General features: G+C 36.6%; 2 protein-coding genes across 2 annotated transcripts; one reads left to right on the top strand and one right to left on the bottom strand.

The window, feature by feature from the left end:
* Positions 1-651: 651 nt before the first annotated feature.
* On the bottom strand, positions 652-5,560 carry LOC149946423 (uncharacterized). Its single transcript, XM_090170745.1, has 7 exons — positions 5,171-5,560; positions 4,304-5,105; positions 4,221-4,258; positions 2,717-3,005; positions 2,284-2,655; positions 1,661-2,215; positions 652-1,568 (listed from the first exon to the last, which is right to left on the bottom strand). The coding sequence occupies exons 1-7, from the start codon at positions 5,214-5,216 to the stop codon at positions 851-853; spliced, it is 2,820 nt and encodes a 939-aa protein (XP_090026871.1). The 5' UTR covers positions 5,217-5,560; the 3' UTR covers positions 652-850.
* An 8,307-nt stretch (positions 5,561-13,867) lies between these two features.
* LOC149946424 (uncharacterized) lies at positions 13,868-18,094 on the top strand. The gene is made up of 2 exons (XM_090173083.1): positions 13,868-13,981; positions 17,656-18,094. Exons 1-2 carry the CDS (start codon positions 13,900-13,902, stop codon positions 17,931-17,933), a joined length of 360 nt encoding a protein of 119 aa, XP_090029209.1. The 5' UTR covers positions 13,868-13,899; the 3' UTR covers positions 17,934-18,094.
* Positions 18,095-20,512: the final 2,418 nt, after the last annotated feature.

Genomic DNA, 20,512 nt, shown 5'->3' on the forward strand with positions numbered 1-20,512 from the left:
TCGGGGCAATCTTTCTGAAGGTCGATCAATACGTAAGAGTTTGGTTCCTTAGTCGCGTCAGAAATCGCTTCGATAACAAAGTTGGAATTATCAGGGGCCATTTGGCGCGCCAAGCAATTAATCTGTGTTTTGTCCCGTACATTTTTCGTTAAAAGTATGTAGTGCGCATTGAGGGAAATTTCGCGACACCCGCGACCCTGATGAAATAAATTTTGACTTATGTAGATAAAGCTAACATTACGATGATGCGAGACTTTGGTGAACAATTGGGCAACTTCTCCTTTTTGACCCGCCCCCATTAAATCGTCTAAAACCGCCAGTATCCGTTTCGAGCCGTCAAATAAGTCAGGATCGGGTAAACCCTTATGAAATATAACGTTATATTTTTTAAGTTTATCGTATCCTGGCTGATCCTCGCCGTAAAACCAGTGGATTTCTTCAATTTGAGGTTCAAACATTTGTTTTAAATGTTTAATCAGTTTTTCTACGAAATATGTCTTACCACTTTGGCTAGGCCCGCAAAGTATGATGTTACAACTGTGATAAAAAGGGTACATTATCACCGCGTAGCTGAAACCAGAATGAAATAAAATGGACATTTTGTTTTTATATATAATATTTTTTATTTTTGACAATAACAAAACACGTTTTCCCGTGACACACCCCCTTGCCACGTGGAAAGCGGCCGGCGCGCTAGAGACACACCCCCCTCGTGACCCCGACGCGCGCGGATAGCGGATCGAGAGAGAGAACGCGCGCGCCTCTCTCTCTCTCGAACGCCGAGACGGCGACCCGCGGAGACCGGTGCCTCTCGACCCGCGGCTCGACCGCATAAGAGCGAAGGTTTTTTTTAAGCGCGTATTTTATATCCGAATGGAACTGTTCGGTAATTCGATAAAACCCGAACTTTATCCATTACGGGCCGATACGCTTTTTCCAAGTCGACGCTAACGAGCGTATGATCCGGAAGTCGACGGATTTGTTTGGGCAGAGGCACGGCAAACGCCGCCGGTATTTCAGTTTCTTCGTCAGTCACTCCTAGCATAGTTTTTAAATTTTCGCCGTTAATGATATGCTGATTACCGACATTAATTCGAAATCCTTTCACTTTCGTAACGTTAAATTTTTCGCCCGTATCCGGATTTTTCACCCAAAACGAGTAATTTTTTGGCCCGCCATACGCGGCTTCGTAAATAAACGAATTCTTTCCATAACCGGATAACTCGCTGACCATATCGCCCAAATAATTGCCCGTAGTTATAAGGGGTTGTTTCGAGACGTACTGGAGGGCGTCAGTGTCCAAATATAACGCGTTCTCTCCGACTATTTCAAGATATTTTAATAAAACTAATCTCGCTTGACAGGTTGTATAAGCGGCAATCACGCAATTTGTATGTTTTAGAGGGATTTCCGCTTCCTTGATGGGGGCTGATTTCACTAGAAGAGTCGTATCGTTGACTGTCAAAACCGATTTTACGTTGATTTCCGGATTTGATAGCAGTTCAAAGAACACTTTGGGTTCGCGAACGATTTCAGTTTTGGTCACAATGGATCGCTGACCGAGTTTTCTGGAAAAAAAAAGTTTTAATATCTATTACGCTACCCAATATGATTTATAACCCCAATGGGGGGGGGGGGGGGTAATAAAATCCATACAGACCCCCACATGGAATTCAGCATTAATTTCGAGATGGCTCGAAGACCTTCGTTTTTGGAGACTTTGGTAGGGTCCAATTTGACCCCTTCATGACGTTCGAAAGCCGCAATGTATTCAGCCTGGGCTTCGGGGGTCTGACAATCTGACGGCCAGCCGCTCGCCTCCACCTTGGTTTTTAGGAAACAGTCAACGTAATCTCGAAAAATCCCTCCACTGTCCGTTGCAGGATCGTATTGCGTCACCGTGTATGACCAGGCCTCAATTTTTTTTGTAATTTTGTATCCGCGATTTACCGCCCATCTTAATTCGTCGATTACCCAAACGCCTTTAAGCATTCTTTCGTCGTCAGAATGCTCGCAGTCACCCTGATACCGTAAATCGGCACACGTCCGGCATAGGGTAAACGTTAACTTTTTGTTAACGGTCCGATACGGAAGAATAGGATGGAATAAATTGGTTGGCGGGAGCACGTTACATAACAATAATCCCTCAAAATCGTCAATGGCTGGAATATCGCTACCGAGCAGAATTGTCGGATGACCAACGGGGACTTTGCCACTATAAAAAGGAAAACACACTTAAATATTTGTTTTCGTTATATATATATATATTTTTCGATATAATACCGTTTGTTTATAAAAGGGTACAGGCTGCAAATGTCCACGTAGAATATTTTATCGTCGGTCCCTTCAACGTTACAGTACGTTCGTAAGGCTGATACTCTGCCCCCGAAAAAAGCGGCTCGCGGGTCTAAACGTTCAGTTAAAGTTTCCGAAAAATTAGAATTTTTTAAAAATTCATTTATGGCTGGATTTTGTTGTTTTTCCAAAATCCAATCGCACCCCCATTGTTGAATGACGGTATAACCCATTTCTTTAAGTTTATTGGTTGTCCGCATCGTGTTGGAAAATCGTGTATTAAGGGTATCGCTCGCGTTAGCGTATAATGGCTGGTTCCTATTTACAGAGTCCCCGAAGCAAGTCCTACAACCGTGATACCTTTAATGAAAAAAAACCTGTTTATATTTTGTCTCTTCGAACTTTTTAAAATAATACTTACCAACAGCCCTGATATTGTAGAGCGTTTTTCTCACCGATTAGACCATCAATTTTAATTTTTCCAGCACGCGGTTCTCGACCATTCAGCGTTGACACGATGGTAACATTCCGGACATGCGCTTCCCAAGCCAGCCATTCTAAAGCCTCGGTGGATTGAGGCTCGGATAACCGATACAAATTAGCCGGTATTATGCCAATCGTTTCTGGCTCCAAAAATTTTTTCCTTAGCACGTAACTACACACTGATGCGATAGTCACGCCCACGCTAAACGGATTAACTTCGCACAAGTCTTGAAATAGTTTCATAAACTTTAAACAACCTTTAGCTAATATGTGGGTATCTCTAGAACAATAGAGTTTTAACGTTTCGAGGTAATTAAACCCCGAACTCTTTTCGGTTTCGAGAGCGTACCATTTGTTAAAACTTTCGCGGTCTTTCGCCGTGAAATATTGGGCACCGTAAGCTTCCAAGGGGGGCAGCGAGTTCTCCGAGACGTAGTTTGTTTGTTCGGGTTTGTAAATGTCAAAATTATTATCAACTACGTTGAATAGAAAATGGGGGAAAAAATCTTTCGTATATTCGCGACCCAGCTCGAACGTATCCGCGAATTTCGACAGAGGAATGGGTATATAATTATACGAATCCGATAGAGTTAAATTGTGTAGTTTCAGTTGCAAGATGCGAGTTCCATTTATTATCGGATCGGGCTCAAACGAGTCGGCACTCTCCATTATAACTTGTAATAGGAGTTGCGTATCATAATTACTGGCATTATGTCCCAGCGCGGTCACTCTTCTTATCCGAGCCAGTGTTCTTAAATATTCGAAAAAGTTTCGCGCGGAATCTGAACCCAGAAATTGTCGTTGGCGAACGCCGCAAAATCTGCATGCTACGTCGGGGGTATCAACACACGCGACACAATAAGTTTCCGACACGCATAAAATGGGTTGATGAATATAACAGTTTTTCTTATCGGGGTGCCGTTTGGTTTGGACCGTTTCAAAATCGTAAAATATCCACATTTGCGTGGGCTGACCGTTGGAATCGAAACGTGGTGGGGGGTGTCGCGGGTCTTTTATTACTTGGATGTAACATTGATGTCCCGAGGGGGAAAACTTACGACAAACGGTACAATACTGTTCGGTACACGAATGCAGCTGGCCGTCGCGTTTAGTCAAATCGATTAGAATCGAACATTCCGTGCAATGAAATAAATTTTGGCATAATGATAATTTATCGCCGGTTAATTTTATTTTATGATGAGCGTAGCAATCGACACCCGTAAACTTACGTAAACAGTCGGGACATTTTATTATATCTCCGGTACATTTTAGGGCCCTGCAACACGCGAAACAATAGTCTGAACACGCGTGGGTGCTATCTCGTCTGTACCCCTCTAGACACTTTGAACAAAACTTTTCTTTCCCGAATAAGGGAGCCAGCTTTTTAACTAGATTGAAATGCGCCCCCTCGTTTAAAAGTACAATACGTTTTCTGTCCATACCTCCCCGTACTCTAGAATCGTACACCAAGGTCGGCCAGCTGTTTTTAATTTGATAGATTAAAATATCGTATTCTTTCAGATACGTTCTAAATTTTCTAATCGATTCGGGCGACGCGCATTCTTTATTAGGTCGGACACCCGATTTGGAGCATAGGAGGAGCGCCTCGGCTCGCTGAGCCACATTGTTTTCTTTGGAATGCGACAAAGTTTCATAGACCGTTTTTAGTCTTTTGTTTTCGGGCTCGTTCTGATATTTACACAGTGCCACACCGACGCAAAGAGCTCTAGCGAGACAGATTGAGTCGCTGTTCGCAATACGGACAATTGATCGTCTATTTCTAGAAAACAGGGCAAAGGTCTCTAGTCGTTTCCGTTTTGTACGGCCACCGCCCTGGGGGAGACGGACAATGGAAAAAGTTAAATTAACGGGTGCCAGGAAAAACGCTTCTTCCTCATCTGAATATATAGATTCGGATACCTCGTCGAGAAGGGCCTCGATATCAATTTGGTCACGTCTCCTAAATGAAATGGTTATATCGGGATGCGCCGCACCCAGCGCCGAACTACGGATTACTAGTTGTACCATGTCAGCGGGGTTTACATCGCGTAATACCCGTTCAGTGACCCTGGCAAGCCCTTCCGCTATATTATTAGATATTTCAGCTTCCAATTCAATTCCCGTCATATTGAAGTTCGGGAACTGTTTTTCATTCTGACCCAAAATTACGCAATTAGGGTCCTCAAAATCAATATACCCCACAATTGGGAAATCTCCCTCCGCCTCCCCGTAACCGCTTTGGTTAAGTAGGTCGTTGAAATATTCGTCCACCATTTCGACGGATTCACGGGGTTCAGCATCATCCACCGGGACAATTTCAGGGGCGTCTATAAAAAATAAATATATATTTTAATTTCTTAGATATTTTTCGGTACGAGAGAAAAAAACTTACTCTTCAGGTAGTCCAACACAGGTTCGTCATATTCGGCACCCAACATGGCATCCCACTCGAGTTCGAGTAATTCTTTTTCCCGCTTATTATATCTAGCTTCAATAATTTCGCCTAACCGAGGCGGTAATGCTTGATTAAATAATCGGAGTTCGGCTACCGTTTGGCACGCTTCTGGAACGTGGGGGATAGCTTGAACAGTTTCAAAAATTTCAATAACCGTCAAAATTAATTTAAAACTCAGACGGCTAAAGATTGCGGGTAACTTATTTGGTGCAAACCCCGGGTCTAAATTTAAAAATAAACATATTCCGTAATAAAATTGCAGTAGTTGCGGTACGGACCAGGGTCTATTTACCTCCAAATCGTCTAGAAACCAACATAAGCTTTCGCTATCCATTTTTTCTAGGTGCTAAGAAAACGACTTCCAACTTGAGAATTCCGCTGATTAGTGAAGTTTCTTTGACCGATAGGGCTCTATTTATACGTATCTTTTGAGGCTGTATAAAAATAATATCACGTCGTTAAGTCGAAACTCTATTATATAAAACTCGATTGTTTTCTAAAAGATGAGCCCCAATGTTTTTTAAGCCTATTAAATTTAAGGATGGATCAATGGCTACTTTAATGATAGCCCCATAAATTTGGTGGCGGTTCATCCTTTTATCGCTGACACATGTTGTTTTTCAAAAGAGCCGCAGAAAACTCTTTTGACTATTTTGACAAAGCTGGATGAATATACGAAAAAAAACTTTTTGACGGTGCCCTTCTTGTTCTCCGAGCGGGCCCAATTTTTTTTACGAGCCGCTGTTTTATTAGACACCAAACCCTTAGGGTGGAATCCTTTGGGGGCCACGCCGCTCGAGTCTTAATAGAACAATGTGGGCCCCTACGGTCTTTTTCTTTGAAGGGAAAATTGTTTAGGGGCTCTTTTTTTGTGTCAACCCTAACCTTTTTTACGATGCAAATTAAGACCCACGCGCGACTCCTGAATTTAACATGACGCGTCAAATCGGGTATTGTTAAAATAGTGTGCACCGAAATGTTTATAAAAAGCGATTGTTTTCACAGCTGTTTTTAAGCGTAGAAGGATGGTCATGGTAAAAGAGTTATATGCTCAAAAACTTTTAAAAAAAAGACGTTTCAAACTGTTAGATATTTTTTGGGGACAAACGTTTTGTTGAAAAATGGTTATAAATGAATGTTGTTGCGCGTAGAATTTTATGTAGCCCCATAAACTATGTGGAATAGATCCTCTTAATTATTGTATATATTTTTTTCATTTCTCGTTTGTATTTTTCATTTGTAAATAATTCCTTTCTATATATTAGTTATTTGTCAATATTTCTTTTTGTATATTTTAGTCATTTGTTTATTTTAGTTTTTTGTTTATTTTAATACTTTGTATGTCATTTGCGTTTTTATAAAATATATAACGTTTAAATCCCGTTTTTGGTTTATTGATAAATTTAGTTTAACGATAACTTCCGGTATGGAAGGTTCTATCCCCGCCTCTCCCGTTAGTCGGCTTATCGCGAACAATCCTAAAAACGCATTACTAATCGCGTTGATTTTACTTTTAATGGGACTTGTGGAATTTCTATCTCTTTGGTTTAGCAATATGGGCGTCGCTATACACATAACACCGCAAAATTTGACTAATCGCGTGAGTCATTGAGTCAACCCATTACATCATCCTGATTACGTCATCAAATTATTATCGCTATATAAGGGATTCATCCCCGTCATCCATCGGCAGTACACTACAAACCGTTTCTCGAGCATCATGTCTAAACGAAGCTGTGTAGATAACGTTCCTGGGCCCACTAAAATGTCTAAATTTGATCCGACTCAGCGGAAAGTTAACCCTCGGTATTCACTTTCATCCGAGCTTTTCGTTACTACGGGTTTTACGTCTGAGCTCGATATATCTGTAGCTCTATGCAATAAAATCACACACCAGGTCTTTGAAATGTCTTCGCGCGCCTGGGATGATTTATACGGCCACTGGGAACAAATAAATGATCCACAAAGGCTGCCCTTTCGATCACCGTTCCCGCTATCTGATGCGCTAGTGACCGCCGCCATGTCTGACCAAAAAGAATTAACCTTGCAAAGTACGATATCCGAAGCGTCGGTCGTAATCAAAGCGCCGGAAACTCGAGAATTGGACCGACTCAAATATTTCATTAATTCGCACATTCAACTCCTTAAAGTGAACCAAAAACTCTTTGAATTAATGGGTTACGTTATAACCGATAATTATCGTAAAATTTACGAAATATTGTATAAAGAACCATGTGCACCCAACAATTTATTTCTATCGGATGAACATGAAAGGTATGATACCGTTGTCCGCTACGCGTCCAATTACGTAACAGCATTTAAAATTATTGACGATTTTAAAGAAACAGTGGCCAACCAAAATATGTTTTGTGTATTTAACTTTTACAATTTGTTTAATATGGTATCTACCAACCATAAATATATTAAAAATAAATTGTTTTATCTTTAAACGTTTTCATCCGCTTAATGTACTGTAACTTTGAATGTATAAATAAAACCTTATAATTTGTATACACTCTGCTCTTTTTTTCCAAAACACTTTTACCGATGACCGCCCGCTATTTTACGCTACCCTTAGGGGGCCCGAAAGTGTTTGTCGGCGAAAACCAACCAACTCGACATTCACTATGACGGGTAGGCTGTTTGCATAACATCGTGTCACCGCCATAGATAACCTATTGACCTATAATGGGTTAGCACCTGGGTTTTATGGGTTATAACATCGTAAATCATCTAACCTTTTGACCTAAAATGGGGTGCCTCCAGCTATTAACTATGACTGGCCGGCTGTTTGCATAACATCGTGTCAGTCCACACCACCCGCGGAATAGGGGCAGATAACCTATCGTAAATCATCTAACCTATTGACCTAACCTTTTGACCCCGCCGAAAATGTACGCAAAATGGGGCCCCTATAGGGGGTCCGTTTCACACCTATTTATTGTTTGCATCGTGTCCATAGGGGCAGATAACCTATTGACCTCGTAAATCAGCTAACCTTTTGACCCCGCCGAATATTGCCGCAAAAGGGGGCCCCTATAGGGGCCCGTTTCCCCCGCCCGCAGGTGCCCCTTATCGGCATACGCACTCCCTTATCTCTTTCGTCCTTTATATGTTCAGTCTATTCTTTGGTTTGAAACTCTAATTTTATGTACTCATCTGTTGCTCACCCTGCTGGCTTCACACAAGCTCCTATAAGCTTAGTAGCTGTATTTCTTAAATAAATAAATAAATAAATAAATATAAAGGAAATTTGGATGGAAATAAAAAAAAACTGTTCCAAATATTTGTGAAGAGGGCTGCCCAGCTTACCAAATTAGTCGTTCCAAATGACGATGTTGTTCAGGATCGAATTGTTGAAGCAGAAACGGACAATTTATTCTTATTAAATCTAGGAGATGTGGAGATCATGGAAAACATTTCCCAATCACTCTACTTGGTAAAATATATTAGCAAACGTCCAAATGATGGCAGAGTAAGTTATACACGGTTTATCGTTCTTTCATATTTTAATAGAAATAAAACTACATAAAGCGTATATAATTGGTATAGAATTGTTTATCGAAATTTTTCTTAACTGTTTTAAACATAACTTTAATATTACCGATTCGTCAATTAAAAGTCATAAAAAACTAAAAATAAAATTTGTGTTATCAAAATTTAAACAAATTGAAACGAGATAGCGAAATACAAATTAGTGAAATTATTTATAAATACTGACTTATTAATATTTAGCCAGCAAGGAAGCTAACAGAAAGATTCACAAAGAAAAAGAATAGATGTTATTTGGTAAGTACTAAAGAATATTTAAAATCGAGGTAGGATAGTAACGACTAAAATCTTTTTTTTTTTCAGAAAGCACAATTTTATTTAACGAACTTTGTTTTACCTTTCAATAGTAAAAAACTTTTGAAGAAAATAAACACTTTCATGAATAAGTTTTAACGAAAAAGGTTTATTAATATGAAGTCCAACGCATATACACACTAGTAAAGACGATTATGGCAATATATCCTCCAACGCGATATGTATGGAAGACCCTCACAATTTTAGGGATTACCTCCCCAGTAACCAACTAAGCAGCGCCGAAATCTCTAAAGCCATAGGAGGCAGCGGCCAACAACGAAACGGTTGGAAGGCGACAAAAATACCAGAGGTAATATACCCTTCAAAAATAAATTTCCAATCATTTTTAGGTTGGGCTAATTATGTAGTATTTACCCACTTAATACAATGTGCGAGATATTTTTTATCTATTAATATCTTTTTGAAAAGAAAATTCATTAATTCATATATGCGTATAAAACAGGGGATTATAATAAATTTAATATTTATTTTAAATGTAGTACAGTAAAATAAACGAGTTCCAAATGATAATGATAATATTGTTAATGTCAAAAGTTCAACATTTTATTGGAAGAATTAGGTGGTAGCAATGGCGTCACCAGAATTTCCGTTTTTGGGGCGCTTAAGCGCCTGCTCAAGGGCTCCCATACAGGTCGACTTAGCAAACCGATGATAGAAATAATTTTTATCAAGAAAACTTCGGTCAAATTCCGATAACGTTGGAAAAGTTAGAGCTTCTCTGTCCTCTCCTCCCTTCACTCTCCCGAAACCAACGTGCTAAATTAAAGTTATATAACGAAACGTTTTAAGAAAATAAAACCATTTTATTTCCGAAATTGTAATAGAAACCCTTTTAAGAATTTCATCAAAACAATGAAATCAATTTCGGGAATTTTAGGAGGCGCTTCAAAAAATTTTCAGGTGGCTCAAGCGCTACCTAAAACAGCCTAGCGACTCCACTAGGTGGTAGCATGATAAAAAGCAAAAATCTTAACATGAAACATTCATTGTGATTCAAAAATAACAGGGAAGAATAGTATTAAAATCGGGTAGATAATTTATAACTATCAACCAACATACGAATCAAAGTTAAAGTGCCAAGTAAGAAATTTTCAAATTATTTTAATTCTAATGAATACCCGTTAATAGGTATATGGCCAGCTATAAACTTGGTTTCCAGTTTTCAACTTGCCTATAAAATGATACACATTTGACAAGCGAGAAGTTCCTTTTACGGAGGTAACTCCATAAGAGGACTATTTTTAAAAACTTGAAGTCTTACCCGTCTAAACGTATCAATCTTAAAATTACTTAAAAACCGCAAAAAATATTTTTATCTTATCTTTTTTGTCGGCCTTTTAAGAGAAACTATACTGTTTAAATCTACAACATTGTGTTAAAACTTCTTTCGTAGTATTTAAGTATTTATTCCTTATAAATGATAAATAAATAATTAAAATCGAACCACTAATGGCTTCGTTTCATATGTTTGTTTCCTTGTTGGTAATTAGTGAATTCGTCTATCGAAAATAACGAAATTCGATCATTTAAAATCTCGACCCTGTGGTTTTTAAAAAGTTAACGTAAATAGTAAATTTCGTTTGGTTCCGGTTTTCCACTTTGTTCTTGAAAAAAAAAACCGAGTTCGGTAATTTAGAAATTCGAATAGCTGTGTTAATGTTTTTGGTTTTTATATTTTAAACATTCTTAATTTTAACGTTTTATTTATAATAAAGCGCTAAGGTAATAAGTTTTGTGTAAAGTTGTTGAACTTCTGTGTTTAAAATATAAATGATGTATGCCGTCGTTGAGAAGTGCCCCAAGGAGAATACGGAGTTAGTAAAGTATGTATTCGTACGTAGGCTATACCCCTGATGATGGAGCAATTTTAATAAAATTTTCTTGTGCACTTTTGAAATATCGTTGTCCTTTGATTTAACCACTATATCTTACGATTTAAATTTTATAGATTTTTATTGATCGACACCAATTTTATGTAAAATTATCCACATTGTTCTTAAACTTAACAAACATATCATTAACGATAATGGTAAATTTACTTTGAAAACATATTTATTGAGTTCCCTCTCACATCATTTATCGTTTAAAAATAGTTGAGTTAGACTTATTCTGCCGTGCGGTAGTTTGGTATGGAGCCCACTCTTTTTATTCGATCAAAGTCAATAATGTGGTATTTAGCGTTGTTGAATTAACACTATGGTTGAGTTTAAGTAAGCATACCCTAACCTTGCTCTAGCCTCGTCTTTTAACCACACTACATTTAGGCAAGTTCACGGGCCCTTAGGATTAAGCCTACTTTGTCTATTGCTTAAACTTATTCTGGTGTTCAGGGTAGTGGATCTAACATTATTTTCCATTTAAGTTACGTTTCTTGGTACCAGACTTTAGAGTAAATGGTCACTCGTCTTTTCTTCTTAGACTTAGTTATACGGTTTAAGTTACTGATCATATTTAATTGTTTATATCTTTACAGGAAAATTATATGGTAAATACCAGAACACACGGTTTTCGTAGCTTTAGAATAAAACTAAAGGGGCACTTAACTTTCGCAGCATTCACAATAACTAGCCCTTAAATTTAAGATGTTTACTGCTAGTTAGAAGGACTTGTAACTAGTCAGTCTCAGAGTTAAAAGACCTACCACCAATGAAAACCCACTGAATGGGTAGAACCAAATATGAGTTTATCGGCAAAGGGTTCCTAAGTCTTCAGTGGTTTCTTACCTTGAATGGAGAGATTTACAGGTATTGGTTACAGGGATATTTATAACAGTTGATAAAATCTGTTGCAAAGAAAAAAAAAATATTTACAGGAAAGTAGACCCATTTCCGAAAACATTTGCCAATTTTTCAGATATTTTGTCGCCGATTAAAACGTGGAGTTCAGCATTGTTAAACAATTTAGCCCTTGGTGACTACAATCAGGAGCGTTTTTTTTTGATCAAATACATTTTGAAAGTTGCTGGCCAGCAGGGATAATTTATTTTCGCCATTTTTGGTCGTGTTTAATATAAAAAGCTTTACATTGAAATATCTAAATGTTCTAATATCAATTTGAAGGGTAGAGTGCAAACAATAGACATTCGCTAGAACAATTTTAACAGAGGTATTCTTATTTATATTGTACGTTGAACATCAGGAACTCTATGAACCCTCGCAATAATTCCAGTAGAGACCTTATCTAATCACTTTCAGGTCAATTTATCCCCGGAAAATACCGGTATCATCAAACTTATCGTAAAATTCAATATCAAAATATATTTTGAATATTTTCGCTTAGAAGTAAATCCAAGATATATTTTCTAGATTAAGCTCAGGATTGCGAAGACCCAGCTTTTAGCTTTTCCAATGGAACAACTAATTCTGTCACCGGAAATTCTCACCTTTTCCAAGAGGAGGAAAAACTTATAACCCAGAAAACATTCGTGCTCCACGCGAAAACACCAGGATGGTGGTGTCCTCCCCTATCACTATAAAACGAAGGATCAACTTAGAATCTTATTTTGACGAGTATTTTTATTATACTCATTACCGCTAAATAGGTAACCAAAAACCAGTTGATTTCATTATTTTAAGCCCGAAACTTAAGGCAAAAGTAGGACAAGATGCAACGGCAGGATAAAATCATTTAAGACTCCTACCCTGCAATTCCAAAAGGAAGGAAAAGAAGCCCTTTCGGAACTTAAAAAAATACGAAATATTTATCATTTTACTATCGAACTTAATAATAATAACCACAGGTTGTAAAAAATCACAGACGTATAATGCCCATATGCAAAAAATATCAAAGCAAAATGTTTTCATTGTTTGTTAATCATATCTTAATACGATTCTTAATAGCTCTTACATATTCAAAATATTTAACCATAGCGACGATATGGAGACAGATATTATGAACAAATGTCACACGGTTTTCTGACTATGTGAAAAGTGTTTTACCGCTAATTTTTGTTAACAAGCAGTATTCTTTCAGCTTACTTAACATAGCTGTAAGCTCGTTGTGTTTTTCATTTAAACACCTCAGTCTTCATTACTAGGCAAATTTTTATATTTAAATATGCTGGATAGTGGAAATGAATAAAGTATTTCTTGCTTGTCTTTTTTCAAGCGTTTATGATGACATGAACTCTAAACAAAATTTAAGCAATCTTCACAGAATCGAAGTTTAAAGAATGTAATTTGGTATGACAATTTGTACGGTTAACCACATTCTTCATTGTAGCAATATAACCTTTAAAGAATTAAATTATATATAAATTTAATAAAATATTTCCTTGCCCGCAACTAGAGCTTGGCGAAACAAACAAATTTACCGCGAAAATTTCGATTTATCTTAAAAATTGTGGTTAACTGTTTATTTCTGGATATTATTCGCGATTATAAAACAATTTAATACGCAAAAAATAGGTTTTTGATCGGATAATTTTCGCTTCGAGATTAAATCAAATAAAACGAATAATTCTTATCCAAACCCCAAGCCCTAAACCCAACGCTTCAACAAGCGTTTTAAAAGCATTTAAAAGGAGTGGGTAATTTGAAAGTTGCTAAATCAGGTAAAATTATTCTTATCAGTAGATATAAGTAATTTGGTAAATGTATAGGCATTGTTTTCGCCATCAGTAGTTTCAAAATCTCACATTTGCTCCGTACGTCATAGCTTATCTAACTGGGCTTATCTCTCTCTTAAAAAGTTAAAGCTTACCAAAAACTCGAGTCAAGAGTATAAACTAGCGTGAAATCAACAGTTGAAATAGAACGATCTGCAAATTAGATTCATTAACACACGCCTTCACATTCGCAATGTCTACAGTGATGAAACTGACTATTATTTTATGCTTTGTCTATTTTACATTGCTAATCGAAGCATGGAGTCTCCCGTTAGGTAAGAAATATCACTAAATTTAAGAAATCATCGTAATTATTATAAATAACTATTTACGATTTTAAGTTATTCACGTTTTCCATCCACAGTTATTGATATGTTTAAAGTTTCATTTTTTAAATCCTTTGCACAAATTTTAATTCAAGCATTGCTAAGCCAGGGAAAATAACCAAAAGAGTTAATATTGTAACCTTATTTTCACTACTTACATTATTTAGCAAACCGAATTTCAAAAATATTTTTTTACCAGCATACTTGATATTACGTAGATTCTTATGTCAGACCGTAAATGAAATCGTATCATAATTGAAGGTTATTCAATAGGAGATAAAATGCTTAGAAAGGACTTAGTTTCAACATTGTTGACCGCTATTATTTCTGACGTCATTAATTCACTTGATTGGTTGTTATCATTTTCTTCCGATCACATGCTAATTTATTTTTCTGTCTCGTGGCTTATTAAAAAGGTTTTTCAAAAATTATTTCTGTCGCTTTTTAGTAAGACCAATTTTCTATCGGCTAAGTTGGCTAGGTTCATCATGTTAAAACTAAAAGCATTGCTACTTATGATCCATATTTTGTGTTTGTAAATGCTGAATCGGAATGTACTTCATTGTCTCTGAACCTCAATTTCACAATTGCTGGGATCAAATCCCGGTTGTATACTAGTGTCAGCTTTATCCAGAAATGTTATCTGAAGAAAAAATTTATTTGGAATATTTTTTCGCAAGATTATTTGTCTGAAGGGCACATTTCAAAGCTTTCTGTACTTAAATTAAGAATTTTTTTCCCTGAACCTTTAATAGTAAATATTGTTTGTAAGGTTCTTCTCACTTTTTCCCAAACTGAATTATATTCTTTATGATGAAAAAAAAACAAGAAGTTATAGTAATTACCTAAGAAAAACCTCCTAGGGTGGTCCTCTGCTAAGTGATAATATTATAGTGGGAAAATTTGTTTTCGGGAATATTCACCTGAAGGGTAGATTTAGTTGTGGATTCACCAATAATTTTAATAGGCTCTAACCTAAGGGCCCGGATACTTCCCTCACTGTAGGGCCAGGCTGGTAGTTTATACGCCACTTGTCCTGGTGACCCTTACTCCGTTGCATTCTAAGGCATAGAAGTGTACCATACACTATTTTTAGCGTGAGCTTTAAAGAATTGTGTCTCAGTTTTTAAATTTCCAAGTGTACAAAGACCAAAACCTTGTGATGGCATGGGTGTTATTATTAAAGAAACAATTAATATCATTAATGACCTCTGAATATCCCAAAATTTCTTAAACCGTCTTAGCAATAATATAGCTTCAAGCTTTAGTTTTCACGAATATAATTAAAATAAATGTCAATAATTCGCTCTACGCCTTAAAATGTCTCTTGGAAGGCCTTTTGCTACTCGAAATAAAAAATAATTATATAGCGATCTTAGTGTTCTTCATAATAATGAGTCTCTATTTTGGAAGTACCTTTTTAATATGTTGGTCCCTTTAATAACTAAGTGTTACAACGGGTCATTTATGAGATTAAAAGTATGCGCGTGTCACCTAACCCACACCACTACCAACGTTTTATATTCAGTACGAAAAAATAGGCCGGAAAAGTGAAATAAAATCATTGGTGGCAAGAAACCGATAAAAACCTACGAACCAACGGACATAATAGATACCGAAACTAACCTGAAACTGTTCAGGAATGGTTCGCAGTTTTCCGCAAGTCACTTAAGTGAACGGAAATAACTCGCACATCAGCTGAATTTTCTGGTAAATTTTGACTTAAATGGACAGTTATGACCCGTAAATACATTACATTACCCCGTTAGTCAATCAAAGTCAACTCAAAACTCTTCTAGAAATCTCAGGAAATTAACTACTGCTAGTTACTAAAAGACAACTGAGAATCACTGAAAAATAAATAACAGACACCGTATCTAATTTTCGTATCTTTATAATGCACTTTTTTACAACTTGAGCCTCCTTAAATATGTATATCAGTTTAAAGAATGAGAAAATTCAACGGAAATTTCTTCGCAACATTAAAAAATATACTTAAATATATTTTGTATTCAAATTGTTAAAATTTATCAAGAAATAACATTTTTTTTATTCAATATCTGAACTCCATAACATAATGCAGCCCTTCAACCTTATTCAGGTAGAATCATTTATAAATACAGGGTGTTTCAGAAAATGTCGAAAACTTAGAGTTTGTTCTTTTGGTCCATTGGTCGAAAATGTTTACAGAATGTGTCCTTAAGTGCTTCGTTTTAGCGTTAAGTTTTCCAAAAAACTACCCCTAAAACCAGTATGCAGCCTTAGAACTGACAAACAATATTTTTCTTTCAATTTCTTTTTGTATATTCCTAAGTTGTTTTTTGTTGGTGAAGCCATAAAACTAAAACTAGTAATAAAAGGTAGTACATGAGCTTTTAGAAATTTGATAAGACTGATAATAAATACCACCTATTTCACAGTATTGATACTTTTCCAAGTAAAATTAATATAAGGTTTTTGTCAGATATTCGTTACAAATGTTTCAAATTATTTAAATTATATAAACAAAATCATTTCTAAGTTTACACTTTTAGAATAATTGTTTAAAATTACCACCTGTGTCTTTAATACAAGCGTGAGCCCAACGTAGAAATAATTCATGTACTTGTTAAAAATTTACAGGCGTGTTACGAAAAGTCTCACAACCTTTAGTTATGCTTTCTTGCAAGTTATTAACCTCTTGTAGACTTAATATTTAAGATGTCACAGTGAAAAAAAATCGCGTCGGTTTAAATCAACTGCTCAGCGTCGACTTATCCACCTCGAAGGATACGTTTCATCCAGATTACCTCTAACATCCCGACTAAAATGAGCTGAAGCTCTTATTCAAAAGCCCAGTGCTTCGTCTCGTTTCCGATGAAACATCTTCGAGTAACTCGGCTAAAGTATCTTTCAAATAACGTATATATGTCTCACCATTTGGTCTGGGTGGTAGAGAAAAAGGTCCCACTAAATGATCGTCAACAATGCTAAACCATACGTTAAGGCTTAATCTTCATGACATTATTAATAATAATAATAATCAGCTAGGCTAATACCCAAGGCACCACCTTAGGCCTAAGTCATCAAGCGACGTTTGAAGCCTTTAATTCAGGTGGCTGGGTTACAATGCGTAGGAGGGTAATATACCACCCAGTCTAAATGGAACGTTTTCTGTAAGTAACTTTACCTGAGTTAGTCGTTGATTGGCCGTTATACGTTTATAAATTAAAACTACTTTGATCCTGTTAAGACGTAGAGTTGATAGTCTAAATTGATACTGATTTTCTTCAATATAATTATCAAATTTTTTAATAAGCTAGCTACGATAATTTCCAAGACACCACCCAAGTCAGCTAACGACCTTTAAAGCCTTCAAGTGGGGTGACTTGGTTACAATGCCTAGGATGGTTTTGTAAATTCCTTTAGGTCACACTTGCAATGATTATTAACCTTAACCAATTTTGTGTTAACAATTTATATTATTTATTGAACGCTGCATTACTTAAAGGGTGTTTTTAATTTCAGGTGATTTAAAAATTTTGGTAATGAAAAGATATAGAATAAACATACTTTTGTTAAACGTGCCACGCTAGGAATTAGTTCAAGAGACTAACCCGGTATTCCAAATTTCTTTGTTTTAGATGGTTTAGATAATGTCAAATCACGACCACCTCTCGAAACTCTTTTGTATTCTATGAACAAATCAATGAGAGGCATGATAGAGAAGGCGAAAGGAAACCCGCAGCTCGAAGCGATTGTTCGGAGGCAACTTAAAGATATGTTAACTGAAGAGCAACTCGACAACGCGTTCAAAGACGTCGAAATAAAGCAGGACTCCAAAGTAGAGGGAGGCTCCAACGCTCTGAACAAAGATATTGCAAAATATTGTTGCCCTATAGGGTATAATAAGAAACAATAATATAAAAGATAAATTTAGCGATGCGAAATAAACTAACTGTAATTTGTTGGTTAACGTTACAGATTAAAGTATTGTAAATATTCAGAGAAACGTCATATATATTTTACAATTATGATAATATTTATTTTCTCTTTGTCGATTAAAAAATTATTTATGAGTGATATTCTGTTAATTATCTATTTCATTCGCCAAGTTTTTTAACGTAAGAGTTTGGTTTGGAATCGAGTAACAATAGTTCGGCTAAAAGGATTATCCTCTCAAACGTTGTATATTTTCTACGCGAAAAAAATAATAACTATTTTTAAATTATCTAAGATGTCTTGGACTTTAAAGAGTTACTTTCATTATATTTCGAGTCAACTGAATGAGAAAGTAATAAACTAATATATTTCAGTAAATCAACTTCAATATAATTAGATAAAATTAAAACAACTGAAATGCTGAAGTACGTCAATTACTCTACGCTAAAATTTACTTCGTTATTTGATGGTTAACCCGTTATTTAAAAAAATTTAAAAGCCAGGATTGTAAACACGTTAATTTAAGACAAACTTTAAAAATAATGAATCTAGTCATAATTAATTTGAGGCTCAATTATCATTTCAAGCTAGCAAAGCATAATATTGTATGTATTAAATTATGGTGCGGAGTAATGATAATATTTTTTGACCTTAATCCTTTTCCTAAGACTACAATTTCCATTAGTTGTTTTACTCATATTGACTCTCATATTTTAAATTTTCTTATACTGAAGTAATTATACCTAACTTCCACATGTGCTTAGGCACATTGTCTTGGTGGATCAATACCACGTCATTTAATTTTAGTTTGGAGTATTTGTTTGGAGCGCAATTGTGGTGTGCCGATCTTAAATTTAACAAGTATCCGGTTTTCCATTTTTTTAATAACCGGTTGGTCAATGATTGACGGCAAGCTAGTCTTTTTGCCATTTCGGTTCTAGTAGCTGGTAGTTTAATATCCGCTATTTTGTGCGGTGGTACGCACGTAAGCCAATTTCCAGTTAAAAATGTGCGGGTGTAATGGGGGAAGGTTCTTTGGCATCATTATATACATAACTAATGGGGCGGGAATTTATCGCGGCTTCAGTTTCAATAAATTAATTTCAGAAAAGTTTAGGGTAGTTTGGCCCGACGCCCTTCTCATAATAGTTTTTGTTGATTTTACCATTAATTCCCACGTTCCACCCCACCAGCTTCCGCGTTCTACAATATATTGCCAAGATATTCCCCTTTGTCCGAAAAATTATTTCAATTGATTTGTTTTTAAATTTTTCCAAATTGAGCGAAGGCCTTGGTCCCCGCGCTTAAAAGTAAGCGCGTTGTCACTAAAAATTTTACGCGGTAGGCCTCTTCTGCCTACAATAGTCTGAATGCCAGAAGGAAATCCTCCGTAGTCATACAGTGCGCTAGTTCTAAATGCAGCGCCCTCGTTACCCCACAGGTAAATAAGCAAATGTAACATTTTAATCTGTCTTCCCCCCGTTCTTTTATTCTTTCTAATGGTAGAGGAGCTGTTGGAGTTTCGCAAGGTTTGGCCTTTGCCTTCCTACAAACCATACAACGGGAGATGACCGTTTTGGTCAATTGCCTACCCGCGATTACCCAATATTGTTCGCGAGTTTGTGCCCAAGTAGTTTGTACTCCCCCGTGCATCATTTGCCAGTGACTTCGGTTAATAATTAACTCTGATAGTTTATTTTTAGGTAGGATGATGGGGTGCTTTTCCGCGTAGGTCATTAACGACTTTTGTAGTCTACCACCAACACACATTATCCCATCTTCGTTCAAATAAGGGTTTAGAGTAACTATTTTAGATTTTTCGCTTATTGGTTGCCCATTTTTTAACGCTTGTATTTCGGGAAAAAAATCACTTTCTTGGGTGTGCTTAATCCACCTAAGTTCGGCCCTGCCCATTTCTTCCGCCGTGATCGGGCCTTTCCAATTTTTAATCTCAATTTTTAGTTTTTAGTATCTAAATATGTACGCCGTTACTCGTAACAGGCTCCCGATTGAACTATAGTCGCATATGTTAATTAAGTTTTCTAAACTCCTTATTCGTTTAACTTCTACCGCTAATGTTGTGACCTTTCGCCTTTCTTTGTTGACTTCTGTTTGGTTTAAATCTAAATTGGTTAGTTTTTGGTTAGGCCATTTTGGTTTATCCAAAGCTAACCAGGGGGCCCGACAAACCACATTTCGCTCTTTGCTAGTTTGTCTACGGACAGACCACGGGTATGTAGGTCCGAGGGATTTTGGGTGCCTGGGCAGTGAGCCCAGTCTTTGGAGTTCGTCAATTTTTTAATCTCTTTAGTTAGGTTTGATACAAAAGGAGTGAAATTGTCCCTTTCATCTTGTATCCAACTTAGGGTTATGGTCGAGTCAGACCAATAGAATGTGTTAGTGTGTGTACGGACAGATAGACGGACCGCATCAACCATCCTATTTATGCCGGACTTATGATACCAGCGAACTTTGTACCCTCTCTTTTGTGTGTGTTACTGTTTTGTGGTCGGGAGAGAAAACCCGCAGTTCGTTGTTTTTAGCGTGAAGCGCAATACA

Source organism: Leiobunum rupestre, chromosome 4, assembly GCF_980474605.1.
Source record: "Leiobunum rupestre chromosome 4, qqLeiRupe1.1.hap1, whole genome shotgun sequence".
Classification (NCBI taxonomy): domain Eukaryota; kingdom Metazoa; phylum Arthropoda; class Arachnida; order Opiliones; family Sclerosomatidae; genus Leiobunum; species Leiobunum rupestre.

What these genes read in the sequence shown, in the direction of transcription:
- LOC149946423 (XM_090170745.1), bottom strand. Translation starts at nt 5,216, where the DNA reads ATGTTGGGTGCCGAATATGACGAACCTGTGTTGGACTACCTGAAGA. An exon ending in CGATTCTAGAGTACGGGGAG is followed by an intron (nt 3,006 to 4,220) that starts GTATGGACAGAA and finishes AACTATTTCAAG; the next exon opens with ACTTGTGCGAAGTTAATCCG. An exon ending in ATGCTGAATTCCATGTGGGG is followed by an intron (nt 1,569 to 1,660) that starts GTCTGTATGGAT and finishes TTTTTTTTCCAG; the next exon opens with AAAACTCGGTCAGCGATCCA.
- LOC149946424 (XM_090173083.1), top strand. Translation starts at nt 13,900, where the DNA reads ATGTCTACAGTGATGAAACTGACTATTATTTTATGCTTTGTCTATTTT. An exon ending in AGCATGGAGTCTCCCGTTAG is followed by an intron (nt 13,982 to 17,655) that starts GTAAGAAATATC and finishes TCTTTGTTTTAG; the next exon opens with ATGGTTTAGATAATGTCAAA.